This window comes from Oncorhynchus keta, chromosome 7 (genome assembly GCF_023373465.1).
Source record: "Oncorhynchus keta strain PuntledgeMale-10-30-2019 chromosome 7, Oket_V2, whole genome shotgun sequence".
Classification (NCBI taxonomy): domain Eukaryota; kingdom Metazoa; phylum Chordata; class Actinopteri; order Salmoniformes; family Salmonidae; genus Oncorhynchus; species Oncorhynchus keta.
In genome coordinates, this window is record NC_068427.1 from 6,674,660 (window position 1) to 6,689,306 (window position 14,647).

Here is a 14,647-nt window from a genome sequence, read left to right on the forward strand (position 1 = left end):
AAAGAGAGATAAGAAGAATAGCAAAGAAAGGTTTGATTAAGTTAGTCCGAGTATTCCTTGAATAACCTGCACCTCCGCACATTGACTCAGTACCGGTACCCCCTGTATATAGCCTCGTTATTGTTATTTTATTGTGTTACTTTTTATTTTATTCTTTACTTTAGTTTATTTAATCATTATTTTCCATTTCTTGAAATGCATTGTTGGTTAAGGGCTTGTATGTAAGCATTTCACGTAAGGTCTACAACTGCATGTGACGAATAAAATATGATTTGATTTGTTTTAAAATGCTTTGCAACAGACAACGAAAACTAGGATTTCCTAGTTCAGATACACTACCTGCTCATTTCACTCCATGTTTGACCATTTGATCAAGTTTTATGCCTAATGACCATGACCAAGGTTCTGCTTCAGGCAACAATTTAGGAGTTTCCTAAAGCAGAAGCAGCTGTAGCTACCAAGCCCCAAGTGCATGTATACTGATTGTACAAAACATTAGGAACACCGGCTCTTTCCATTACAGACTGACCAGGTGAAAGCTATGATCCTGTATTAATGTCACCTTCAAATCAGTGTAGATGAATGAGACGGGTTACAAATAATATTTAAGCATTGAGACATGGATTGCGTATGTGTGCCAGAGCGTGAATGGGCAAGACAAAATATTTAAGTGCATTTGAACGGGGTATGATAGTAGGTGCCAGGCGCACCGGTTTGAGTTTGTCGAGAACTGCAATGATGCTGGGATTTTCACGCTCAACAGTTTCTTGTACCAAGAATGGTCCACCACCCAAAGGACATCCAGCCAACTTGACACAAATGTGGGAAGCATTTGGGTAAACATCGGCCAGCATCTCGGTGGAATGCTTTTGAAACCTTGTAGAGTCCATGCCCCGAATAATTGAGGCTGTTGAGGGCAAATGGGGGTGCAACTCAATATTAGGAAGGTGTTCCTAATGTTTAGTACACTCAATGTAGGCATCCCTCACCCACCTAGCCACATCCCCCGGATGGCCTCACCTTTGTTGTTTGAGATTCCATAGTTGAAGCCCTGTGTCCCGTTGGCCCCAATGGCTCCAGCAGCACTGTTGAAGGCCTGGACAGAAAAGGGGCTAGTTGGGGGGGTCTGGGCCCCATGCTCTAGCAGGGTTTGTTCTGTTGGGAGAGAAGACAGAGCTGGACCACATTGGCTCCACCAAGAACAGCAACCAAAACATCCATTCACATCCATGTTAGATTCATTAAAGTGTCCAGTGAAAATCTCACTTTAAAAGTTAATATGTTGACTCATACCCAAATAATGCTGCTGACTTGTACTATACTCGTCATTGTGGCCAAAGCAATAAAAAATAAAAAGTTACACTACCGTTCAAAAGTTGGTCACTCCAACACCATCATTAAGTTTGCTGATGACACAACAGTGGTAGGCCTGATCACCGACAAAGATGAGACAGCCAATAGGGAGGAGGTCAGAGACGTGGTCGTGTGGTGCAAGGACAACAACCTCTGCCTCAACGTGATCAAGACAAAGGAGATGATTGTGGACTATAGGATAAGGAGGACCGAGCACAACCCCATTCTCATCGACGGGGCTGTAGTGGAGCAGGTTGAGCGCTTCAAGTTCCCTAGCGTCCACATCAACAACAAACTATCATGGTCCAAGCACACCAAGACAGTCATGAACAGGAGATTGAAAAGATTTGGCATTGTTCCCCAGATCCAGTACATCACCGGGGCCAAGCTTCCTGCCATGCAGGACCTCTATACCAGGCGGTGTCAGATGAAGGCTCTAAAAATTGTCAAAGACTCCAGCCACCAGAGTCAGACTTCTCTCTGCTACCACACAGCAAGCAGTACCCGCGGTCCAAGAGGCTTCTAAACTGCTTCTACACCCAAGCCATAAGTCTCCTGAACAGCTAATCAACTGGCTACCCAGTCTATCTGCATTGCCCCCCTCTACGCAGCTGCTACTCTGTCATTATCTATGCATGGTCACATTAATAAGTCTACCTACACCTAAATATTACCTAAATTACCTCGACACCGGTACCGGCGCCCCCTGTATATAGCCTCCACATCGACTCTGTACCAGTGCCCCCTGTATATAGCCTCCACATTGACTCTGTACCGGTAACCCCTGTATATAGCCTCCACATTGACTCTGTACCGGTACCCCCTGTATATAGCCTCCACATTGACTATGTACCGGTACCCCCTGTATATAGTCTCCACATTGACTCTGTACCGGTACCCCCTGTATATAGTCTCCACATTGACTCTGTACCGCTACCCCCTGTATATAGCCTCCACATTGACTCTGTACCGGTACCCCCTGTATATAGCCCCGCTATTGTTATTTACTGCTGCTCTATAATTATTTGTTATTCTTATCATGTAACAAATAAAATTTGATTTGCTTTTAGTTTTTGTTGTCTTAAAGCAGGATTCCTAGGAACTGTTGAGCTGCTTTGTGAATATGGGCCCTGGTCCACAACGATTACAGAGGTCTCAAAGCAGTAAGGTAAGTAAAAAGGTAATTATAGGGGCTCTTACCTTCCCCTTGGCGTAGGTACTGGTTTCCCCCAGGGTCTCGGGCCAGAGACCAGGCCTCTCCTTTGTTGCTCTCGCAGAACTCCACCACGGTATTCTTGTCCAGCTGCACCCACGTCCCCTCTGTGTTGATCACCTGATGGACAACACAAGGCTCTTTATCCCTCTACACACACAGCACCATCCTCACAAATATCATCCCATCCCCTTATACAAAATGTAGAACATCATTCCTACAGAGCAATTTCATACTGCATTGTAGCTAGAATATTTGCATAGTTTACTGTATAAAGAGAATACTTTTAAGAATTTACTCTGAAAGTTAATCATATTGAAAGTTAAATGCATGTTTGTTTGTTTTGGTTTTGTAAAAGTCCTGAAAGAAAAATCACCACTTTAGACATGCAGATGGAAAGTGTAAATGTTAACAAGTGCTTAGAGAGAGAGAGGCTTAGTGAGTCTTTCCATGATTCATTGTATCCTAGTAGTCCTCACATCCTATATTCTTGTCACCTTCTCAACCCTATTGGAGGAAGTCGTCCAAGGTTCCTTCCCTCAGACCACCTCCTCCAATGCGGTTTGAGAAGGAGGCGAGGATGTAGGACGTGTGGACTCAAGGAAAGATTAATTGAGAAAGAGCCGCAGAGCCATTGGTTTAGAGAGGGCATTCCAGTAAAAGCATGACACACCACATCCTCCTAACAGAGGTCAAGAAGGCACCATTGAGCACTTTGGGTCAAGACATTTTAAAGCGCATCAAAATGTGCCCCGAGAAATAAAGTCAACAGAAGGTGTAAGAGGGGAAAGATTCATCTGAGATACAGTATGGCTTCAGCATTTCAAGAATCCAATGTTAAAAACTTCTTAGGGCTGCAATGCCGTTAACGGGATCGATATGACAACAGCCAGTGAAAGTGCAGGGCGCCAAATTCAAAACAGATATCTCATAATTAAAATTCCTCAAACATACATGTATCGTATACCGTTTTAAAGGTATTCTTGTTGTTAGGTGACCACCAACTCACAGAAAAACTCAGCCATTTTTCCAGCCAAAGAGAGGAGTCACAAAAAGCACAAATAGAGATAAAATGAATCACTAACCTGATGATCTTCATCAGATGACACTCATAGGACTTCATGTTACACAATACATGCATGTTTTGTTCGATAAAAGAGCATATTTATATGAAAAAATCTCTGTATATATTGGCGCGTTACTTTCACTAGTTCTAAAAACATCCGGTGATATTGCAGAGCCACATCATTTTACAGAAATACTCATTATAAATGTCAATGAAAATACAATTCTTAGACATGGAAATATAGATATACCTCTCCCTAATGCAACCGCTGTGTCAGATTTCAAGAAAACTTTACGGAAAAGCAAACCTGCAATAATCTGAGACGGTGCTCAGAAAAAACATTTTCTCCGCCATGTTGGAGTCAACAGAAATCAGAACTAACATTATAAAATATTCCCTTACCTTTGATGATCTTCATCAGAATGCACTCCCAGGAATCCTAGTACCACAATACATTTTTGATTTGTTTGATAATCAAAAATGTTTGATAATGTCCATTATTTATGTCCAAGTAGCTACTTTTGTCAGCGTGTTTAGTACACAAATCTAAATGCTCGTGCAGGTCCAGCCGAACGTCGTACGAAAACTTCGAAAAGTTATACAGGTCGTAGAAACATTTCAAACTAAGTATAAAATCAATCTTTAGGATGTTTTTATCATAAATCTTCAATAACATTCCAACCGGAGAATTACTATGTCTGTAGAAAAGCCATGGAACGCAGGTCGCTATCATGTGAAATGTGCATGACCAGGACCTGGCTCTCTGCCAGACCACTAACTCAAAGAGCTCTCATCTGGCCCCACATCACAGTAGAAGCATTATTCAAGTTTCTGAAGACGGTTGACATCTAGTGGAAGCCTTAGGATTTGCAACATAACCAATATCCCACTGTGTATTCAATAGGGAATGAGTTGAACATCGACCAACCTCAGATGGCAGGTTTTTGCCTGCCATATGCGTGCTGTTATACTCACAGACATCATTCAAACAGTTTTACAAACTCCAGAGTGTTTTCTATCCAATACTAATAATATGCATATATTAGCAACTAGGACTGAGGAGCAGGCAGATTACTCTGGGCACCTTTTATCCAAGCTACTCAATACTGCCCCTGCAGCCATAATAAGTTTTAAAAAGTAGTGAAGGATAAAAAAAATGTAAACCTCAGAAATATCTCATCTGTTTCCAATGATGAATAAATTAAGATAATTGTATATAGTTAAATAAAAAAAACTAAAATGTATAAATGCAAAATGCTGTAGCCATTGGAGTGTGTTAATTAAAGAAAAGAGCCACCACACGGAGAATTGACAGAGCACACACCCACTCAGAGACATTTTGTGTATTCACCTTTTCAATAGAAAAGTACAGTGCCTTCAGAAAGTATTCACACCCCTTGACTTTTTCCACACTGTTGTTTTCCAGCCTGAATTTAAAATGGATTACATCTAGATTTTTTTGCTACTTGCCTACACACAACACCCTACCACATAATGTCAACGTGGAATTATGTTCTTTGAATGTTTTACAAATTAATAAAAAATGAAAAGCTGCAATGTCTACAGTCAATAAGTATTTAACTCCATTGTTATGACAAGCCTAAATAAGTTCAGGAGTAAACATTTGCCTTTAAAGTTGACATAAGTTGCATGGACTCACCGTGTGCAATAATAGTGTTTAACATAATTTTTGAATGACTACCTCATCTCTGTACCCTACACATACAATTACCTGTAAGGTCCCTCAGTTGAGAAGTAAATTTCAAACACAGATTCAACGACAAAGACCAGGGAGGTTTTCCAATGCCTCGCAAACAAGGGAACCTATTGATAGATGGGTATAAAAAAAAAGCAGCTGCCACTGACTATCCCTTTGAGCATGGTGAAGTTATTGGTGAAGTTACAATTTGCATGGTGTATCAATACACCCAGTGGTGGTTCTAAACTTGAAATATGCTTATTGATGTTACTGAGGGAGAGAGAATGCAGAACATTTACATTCTGTCGGAACATGTGATTGTTAGACCTCAGGGATCCTATGGAAAGGAGAAGGGCCACAGTCCGGTACAAGTCAACAGGACAGCCATGAGTTTGGGAGAAGTGAGGAATTTCGGCCGAGGTCAGGTCAGATGAAGTGAGAAAGAACAGGCATCACTAAAGTCCTATATAGCAGAGATGTATTGGCTGTCCATATGTATAAGGAGGAGACTCAGCATAGGAGGGTTTAAATACCAGTGCTTGTGTAAACATGTTTTTGTCTTATGCAGCTGTGTGACCCAGTGGGTGAATAAACTTGGTTTGAGCTTTACCAGTCGTCCGTGAGTTTTTACCATGTTTATTTAGTATCTAACCACTACAAAGATAAAGGTGTCCTTTCTAACTCAGTTGCCAGAGAGGAAGGAAACCGCTCAGGGATTTCACCATGAGGCCAACGGTGACTTTAAAACAGTTAGAGTTTAATAGCTGTGATAGGAGAAAACTGAGGATGGATCAACAACATTGTAGTTACTCCACAATACTAGCATAACTGGCAGAGTGAAAAGAAGGAAGCCTATATAGAATAAAAATATTCCAAAACATGCAACCTGTTTCCTTCAAGGCACCGAGGTAATACTGTAATACTGCAAAAATGTGGCAAAGCAATTCACTTTTTGTCATGAATACAAAGTGTTATGTTTGGGGCAAATCCAATACAACACATGTTATGGGTCCGTCTCTCAACATCCCTTCGCTCTCCCTTTCCTCCACTGACCCAAAAAGGACACAGTCTTCCAGATGATGGCAAAACTCAAGTTGCACCGCATTATTTCTGCCTCATACACAAATTCATGTTGTTACTCCTATTAAACAGAGAAAGTTAAATATTCTTTGATATTAAAAAAGACCCAAGCCGCTAATAACAACGCAAGCCTATAGATCCACTTTCCTCCTCATTCATTACTGCTGCACTGCTTGTTGTAGCGCTGAGTGGAAATAGGAAGAACGTGCATTTTATGGCTTATAAGTGTTGACAGTGCTGAGTAAGAACTTAAACATGAACTCACTCAAAAAACAGCAGCTCTTTGCTGTATTCCTATTCTCTAGTCATGGTTTTGAAATCTCACAGTATCAATTTTGCCGTAGCTTTCTTTTATGCCTGCTAAGTTACTGCAGACTGGGTCATCTGAGCCATCTGATTGGCCAGTGGTGGCATAGTGTACTTGATTTCCTCTCCAGGCCCACCGAGAAGGGAGAGTTTGTACCTTTATACAAATGAAATGGCAACAGTTTGCCTACCCAGCGCGCAGGGCAGCTGAATTGGCACAGTTTGCCTACCCGGCACGCAGGGCAGCTGAATTGGCTGCACCTACCACCAACAGCCCGAGACTAATACAAATAAAATAGGAACACAAGGCTTTATCATTGGGTTTTTTACATAAATTGTTTGGCGATCAACTAAAATGCTAGAAAAGTCAATCGCGATGACCGGTTGGTGATCATGGTCTTACAGACTTATCCAGAACAATTTACAGCTGTAATCGATGCCAAAGGGGCTTCAACAAAGTACTGACTCGGGGGAGTGAGTACTTACATAACAGATATTTCTGCATTTCTTTTTCAAAACATGTTTTCATTTAGTCATTATGGGTTATTGTGTGCAGATTGGGTGAGAGAAAAACATGTATTTCATGTATTTTGAATTCACACTAACAAAACAAAATGTGAAACAAGTCAATGGGTATGAATAGTTTCTGAAGGCAAAACAAGTCAACCAATTTACAAGCAAAAGGGGGAGCAAACTAAATGCATTACAACGACTTCGGTCTGTGTTAGCAAAGAGAGCAAGGTAGAGGGCAACAAAAGAGACAGGCATAAGAACAACTGTGCTGTAGTTCTTATGCCCATTCTTTTAGTTATATAGATATTATGCTCGTTTGTGTTGCCCTTTTCTACTCCTCTACTTTGACTGGAAATATTTTTTAGAGATAAATTATAATCTATCGGCAGCCACTATAAATCATTTAAGTCACACATCATACCTTGCCTACTTCCTTGACCCTGTTCCCAAGTACTAACATTCCAATGTGGATACCCCTAAGGTTTGGGCAGCTTCTGATGTTGTGACCCGAGGGGCCAGTCTTCACTACCTTATAAAGGCCAGGGCCGCTGCCGCCCTGCCCTCACCCTGTCCTGCTCCCGCATGGAGGGGCCCGTCTTCACTACCTTATAAAGGCCAGGGCCGCTGCCACCCTGCCTCACCCTGTCCTGCTCCCGCATGGAGGGGCCCGTCTTCACTACCTTATAAAGGCCAGGGCCGCTGCCGCCCTGCCCTCACCCTGTCCTGCTCCCGCATGGAGGGGCTGTCTTCACTACCTTATAAAGGCCAGGGCCGCTGCCGCCCTGCCCTCACCCTGTCCTGCTCCCGCATGGAGGGGCCCGTCTTCACTACCTTATAAAGGCCAGGGCCGCTGCTGCCCTGCCCTCACCCTGTCCTGCTCCCGCATGGAGGGGCCCGTCTTCACTACCTTATAAAGGCCAGGGCCGCTGCCGCCCTGCCCTCACCCTGTCCTGCTCCCGCATGGAGGGGCCCGTCTTCACTACCTTATAAAGGCCAGGGCCGCTGCCGCCCTGCCCTCACCCTGTCCTGCTCCCGCATGGAGGGGCCCGTCTTCACTACCTTATAAAGGCCAGGGCCGCTGCCGCCCTGCCCTCACCCTGTCCTGCATGGAGGGGCCCGTCTTCACTACCTTATAAAGGCCAGGGCCGCTGCCGCCCTGCCCTCACCCTGTCCTGCATGGAGGGGCCCGTCTTCACTACCTTATAAAGGCCAGGGCCGCTGCCGCCCTGCCCTCACCCTGTCCTTCTCCCGCATGGAGGGGCCCGTCTTCACTACCTTATAAAGGCCAGGGCCGCTGCCACCCTGCCTCACCCTGTCCTGCTCCCGCATGGAGGGGCCAGTCTTCACTACCTTATAAAGGCCAGGGCCGCTGCCACCCTGCCCTCACCCTGTCCTGCTCCCGCATGGAGGGGGCCTCTTGGGAGAGGCGGCCGCTGGCTCTCACCTCAACACACTGCTCCAATTGGCCCCTGGCCTCCCGCAAGAGGGAATTGATTAGCATTAACACTAGGTTAGGTTAGAAGACCAGTCAGTGGGCGAGTAGTAATGGATTTGTCTGATGCGATGACATAGTTTCATCCTGATTCCTTATAACTATGTGTCATATGAGAGAGGATGTGACATGACTAGTGTTTCAGATTATCAAATGAACAAAGTTCCAGCATAGCGGTTCCAGCTTTACAGTAATGTCTACAGAGCTACCAGTTCAACAAAACCAGTAGGATCCACTCTCTCTAACAAATGTTGACATAGAGCCTAACGTTTACTTAAATATTGCAGCAATGGCTAACACATTTTCGACACCCTGTGAGTATCAAGTGCACAGCTGGTTGTTGGGCTGATACTGTCTCAATGGCATAAATTGTACAAGAACACAGGCCTCATTAACAACACCTGAACACCACAAAAAAGTTCCCAAAAAGTGTGATGACAAAGTATGATAAATGCATAAATAAAAATGTATCACTTCATACTGCACAGGCTTGAAACATGTTTCAAATGTCCATTTACCTAACCATAAACATTGAACATGTGTGAAGAGTACAGTGAAAGTAAACCTAAAGATTTAAAACAAATTGCTAGTAATACTATGAATTTGATATTCTACATGAACTCAGCAAATTGTTGCATCAATGTTTCTCTAAAATAGATATGCCCAAAAGGAAATGGTTGATTCAAAAATGTTATCAAGAAAATGCAGTGTGGGTAAGGCATGCTCTAACAAATGGGCCCACAGTACTAGACACATACAATTGGCAATATGTCATCTACCTTCTCCTACAAAAGCCACATGTAACTTACTGACATCAATGTCATTATGTTATCAATTTTCATCAATGGCTCGAATTTCAAGTGAAATGAGAAAAGTTATCACAGCACAGACAGCAAAACAATTTAACCTTAAATGAAAAGCTGATTCCTAAAGGAGAATGGAGGTAGAACGACCGTGTTCTTAAGATATACTATTCAGAAAGTCATGCAACTGTGGTTAAAAAATCATGTCCCTGAAGGCAAAAATGCAAAGTCAACGATAAATCAAATTGTATAACTTCACAAGGGGGAAGGGGCTTCAATACGTCATGTGGAAATAACAGATGGATGAAGAAAAACCAGAGGAGCCAAGCCATACACATCCGTCCTTCAGACAACTCACCTGTGGGAATATAGTTAAGGGGGTCCACGACAAAAAGCAGATATCTGTCTCCCTGGCTAGCGTTAAAGACACTCTGAGCAACAATTCGTAAGTACAAGTCAAGAAACGGCAAAGGATTCATTTACACACTGTTTCACAAGTACAGTAACAGTCCAAACATTGGACACCGACTCATTCTAGGTTTGTTCTTTATTTTTTACTATTTTCTACATTGTAGAATAACATTGAAGACGTCAAAACTAGGAAATAACACATATGGAATCATATAGTAAACAAAAAAGTGTTAAACAAATCAAAATAGCTTTTATATTTGAGATTGTTCAAAGTAGCCACCCTTTGTCTTGATGACAGCTTTGCATTCTCTCAACCAGCTTCATGAGGTAGTCACCTGGAATGCATTTAGTTGGGTTCTGAGAATATGAAATATACTTACTCATGTCACTGAGGGAGAGAGGGTAATGTATAATGTTTACATTATGTCAGGATATGTTTTTGTTAGCCATCAGGGATCCTATTGCAGGGATCCTCTGGGAGGAGAAGAGACACAGTCTGGTACCAGTCACCATGACAGCTGTGAGTTGGGGAGGAGTGAGCACTTTGGGGTAGAGGTCAGGTCAGGTGACGTGAGGAATAACAGGTAACACTAAGGTTCTGTCTAGCAACAGAAATGCATTGGGTGTTCAGATATGTAGGAAAAGACTCAGGAGGAAGGGTTAAATATCTGTGCTTGTGTGAACATGTCTTTGTCTAATGCAACTGTATTGATCCTCTGGGAAGAATTATACTTGGTTAAGCTTACTCAGAATTAGAAACTAACAATTTCAATTAACAGGTTAAAAGTTCTTAATGTGTTTGAGCCAATCAGTTGTGTTGTGACAAGTCCATATTATGGCAAGAACAGCTCAAATAAGCAAAGAGAAAATGACAGCACATCATTACTTTAAGACATGAAGGTCGGTCAATCAGGAACATTTCAAGAACGTTGAAAGTTTCTTCAAGTGTAGTTGTAAAAACCATCAAGCTCTATGATGGAACTGGATTTGATGAGGAGCGCCACAGGAAAGGAAGACCCAGAGTTTCCTTTGCTGCAGAGGACAAGTTCAATAGAGTTACCAGCCAAAGAAATTACAGCCCAAATAAATGCTTCAGAGTTCAAGTAACAGACATCAACTGTTCAGAGGAGACTGTGTGAATCAGGCATTCATGGTCGAATTGCTGCAAAGAAATCACTACTAAAGGACACCAATAATAAGAAGAGACTTGCTTGGTCCAAGAAACACAAATAATGGACGGTGGAAATTTGTTCTTTGGTCTTGAGTCCAAATTGGAGATTTTTGGATCCAACCGCAGTGTCTGAGACACAGAGTAGGTAAATGGATGATCTCTGCATGTGTGGTTTCCACTGTGAAGGAGGTGGTGTGATGGTGCTTTACTGGTGACAGTGGAAAGGGAAAAGGGTGGCAATTTAGAAGAATCTAAAATATATTTAGATTTGTTTAACACTTTTTTGGTTACTAAATGATTCCATATGTGTTGTTTCACTGTTTTGATGTCTTCACTATTATTCAACAATGTATAAAATAGTAAAAAAGAAAAACTCTTGAATGAGTAGGTGTCCAAACTTTTGACTGGTACTGTATATACTGTATTTTAGTCAATGTCACTCCAACATTTCTCATCCTAATATTTACACATTTCTTAATTCCATGATTTTACTTTGAGATGTGTGTATCGTTCTCTCCACATTCTTTTGGAGAGAATGGAAACCCAAATTGGTCTACACGGACAAGTTCTGGCTTGGTTTAGATCTTATCTGTCGGAAAGATATCAGTTTGTCTCTGGTTTGTCCTCTGACAAATCAACTGTAAATTTCGGTGTTCCTCAAGGTTCCGTTTTTGGACCACTATTGTTTTCACTATATATTTTACCTCTTGGGGATGTAATTCGAAAACATAATGTTAACTTTCACTTCTATGCGGATGACACACAGCTGTACATTTCAATGAAACATGGTGAAGCCCCAAAATTGCCCTCACTAGAATCCTGTGTTTCAGACATAAGGAAGTAGATAGCTGCAAACTTTCTACTTTTAAACTCGGACAAAACAGAGAATCTTGTTTTAGGTCCCAAGAAACAAAGAGATCTTCTGTTGAATCTGACAATTAATCTTGATGGTTGTACAGTCGTCACAAATAAAACTGAAGGACCTCGGCGTTACTCTGGATCCTAATATCTATTTTGACGAACATATCAAGACTGTTTCAAGGACAGCTTTTTTCCATCTACGTAACATTGCAAAAATCAGAAACTTTTTGTCCAAAAATTATACAGAAAAATTAATCCATGCTTTTGTTACTTCTAGGTTAGACTACTGCAATGCTTTTACTTTCCAACTACCCATATAAGGCACTAAATAAACTTCAGTTTGTGCTAAATACGGCTGCTAGAATCCTGACTCGAACCCAAAAATGTGATCATATTACTCCAGTGCTAGCCTCCCTACACTTGCTTCCTATTAAGGCAAGGGCTGATTTCAAGGTTTTACTGCTAACCTACAAAGCATTACATGGGCTTGCTCCTACCTATCTTTCTGATTTGGTCATGCCGTACATACCTACACGTACGCTACAGTCACAAGACACAGGCCCCCTAATTGTCCCTAGAATTTCTAAGCAAACAGCTGGAGGCAGGGCTTTCTCCTATAGAGCTACATTTTTATGGAATGGTCTGCCTTTCCCATGTGAGAGACATAGACTCGGTCTCAACCTTTAAGTCTATACTGAAGATTCATCTCTTCAGTGGGTCATATGATTGAGTGTAGTCTGGCCCAGGTGTGCGAAGGTGAACGGAAAGGCTCTGGAGCAACGAACCGCCCTTGCTGTCTCTGCCTGGCCGGTTCCCCTCTCTCCACTGGGATTCTCTGCCTCTAACCCCATTACAGGGGCTGAGTCACTGGCTGACTGGTGCTCTTTCATGCCATCCCTAGGAGCGTGCGTCACTTGAGTGGGTTGAGTCACTGATGTGATCTTCCTGTCTGGGTTGGCGCCCCCTCCTTGGGTTGTGCTGTGGCGGAGATCTTTTTGGGCTATACTCGGCCTTGTCTCAGGATGGTAAGTTGGTGGTTGAAGATATCCCTCTAGTGGTGTGGGGGCTGTGCTTTGGCAAAGTGGGTGGGGTTATATCCTGCCTGTTTGGCCCTGTCCGGGGGTATCATTGGATAGGGCCACAGTGTCTCCTGACCCCTCCTGTCTCAGCCTCCAGTATTTATGCTGCAGAAGTTTTGTGTCGGGGGGCTAGGGTGAGTTTGTTATATTTGGAGTACTTCTCCTGTCTTATCCGGTGTCCTGTGTTAATTTAAGTATGCTCTCTCTAATTCTCTCTTTCTTTCTCTCTCTCTGAGGACCTGAGCCCTAGGACCATGCCTCAGGACTACCTGGCATGATGACTCCTTGCTGTCCCCAGTCCACCTGGCCGTGCTGCTGCTCCCGTTTCAACTGTTCTGCCTGCGGCTATGGAACCCTGACCTGTTCACTGGACATGCTACCTATCCCAGACCTGCTGTTTTCAACGCTCTAGAGACAGCAGGAGCAATAGAGATACTCTGAATGATCGGCTATGAAAAGCCAACTGACATTTACTCCTGAGGTGCTGACTTGCTGCACCCTCGAGAACTACTGTGATTATTATTATTTGACCAAACTGGTCATTTGTGAACATTTCAACATCTTGGCCATGTTCCGTTATAATCTCCACCCGGCACAGCCAGAAGAGGACTGGCCACCCCTCATTGCCTGGTTCCTCTCTAGGTTTCTTCCTAGGTTTTGGCCTTTCTAAGGAGTTTTCCCTAGCCACCGTGCTTCTACACCTGCATTGCTTGCGGTTTGTGGTTTTACGCTGGGTTTCTGTACAGCACTTTGAGATATCAGCTGATGTAAGAAGCGCTATATAAATACATTTGATTTGTTGTGAATTGTTAGATATTACTGCACTGTTGGAGCTAGCAACACAAGCATTTTGCTAAACCCGCAATAACATCTGCTAAATATTTGTGTGACCAATACATTTTGATTTGAGCGTGAGAAACAGGGAAGGAAAAAGCATCAATGTATTTCTTTGGAATAAATGTTTTTTTGGGGGGTTCTTCAGCAATTTGATCTGTTCTTAAGTTATTTTGTAATTGAACTTGAGAAGAGTGAGCTGTCACCAATTTTGACGGGGTGACCAAATAGGCTTTGTACTCAAACAATCGTGAAGGAATGGAAAAATGTTGTGAAGGATTCAGAACGTTGACAAAGTCTGTCAAATATTAGCTTCCTTCCTGTGAAGTGTCATGGTGAACATTTTGTTATTTTGGGTGGGAAGGGCTTGGGAGGCATTTTAAAACACACGTTTGGGTTACTGGTAATAGTGAAACGATCATATTGAGCTAAGATTTAAAATAAAAAAAAATTCAAGTATTTTTAAGTTTAAAAAAAGATAGAAAAATAAATCTTCCACATACAGGATATAGTGTGTCATGCTGTTCTTGACAATGCCCTTACGTAGAAGCCTCTGAACCTTACAAGCCTCAGCAGCCCAATGCATAGGCAGAATTGTAGAGTGGTAGAGGCACACTTTCCATATGAAGTGGTGATTGGGACAAATGATTGCTTCATGACAGAACACAGTTATTCTTAAAATTGATGGTCAATACATAGGCAATGCATTTAATTAATTAATTAATGTAAACACTTTCTAATCTATCCAACCATGAAGTCCCTGATT

General features: G+C 42.4%; 1 protein-coding gene across 6 annotated transcripts in view; it reads right to left on the reverse strand.

Annotated features, from left to right (window-relative positions):
- The window catches only part of mycbp2 (MYC binding protein 2), a 239,038-nt gene that overhangs the window by 59,532 nt on the left and 164,859 nt on the right, over nt 1-14,647 (reverse strand). For all 6 annotated transcript variants that reach the window (XM_035773118.2, XM_035773117.2, XM_035773116.2 and 3 more), the window contains 2 exons: nt 2,554-2,686; nt 1,021-1,155 (listed from right to left, as the gene is read on the reverse strand). In XM_035773118.2, the coding sequence (XP_035629011.1) occupies nt 1,021-1,155; nt 2,554-2,686 (268 nt within the window). The remainder of the gene's footprint in view (nt 1-1,020; nt 1,156-2,553; nt 2,687-14,647) is intronic.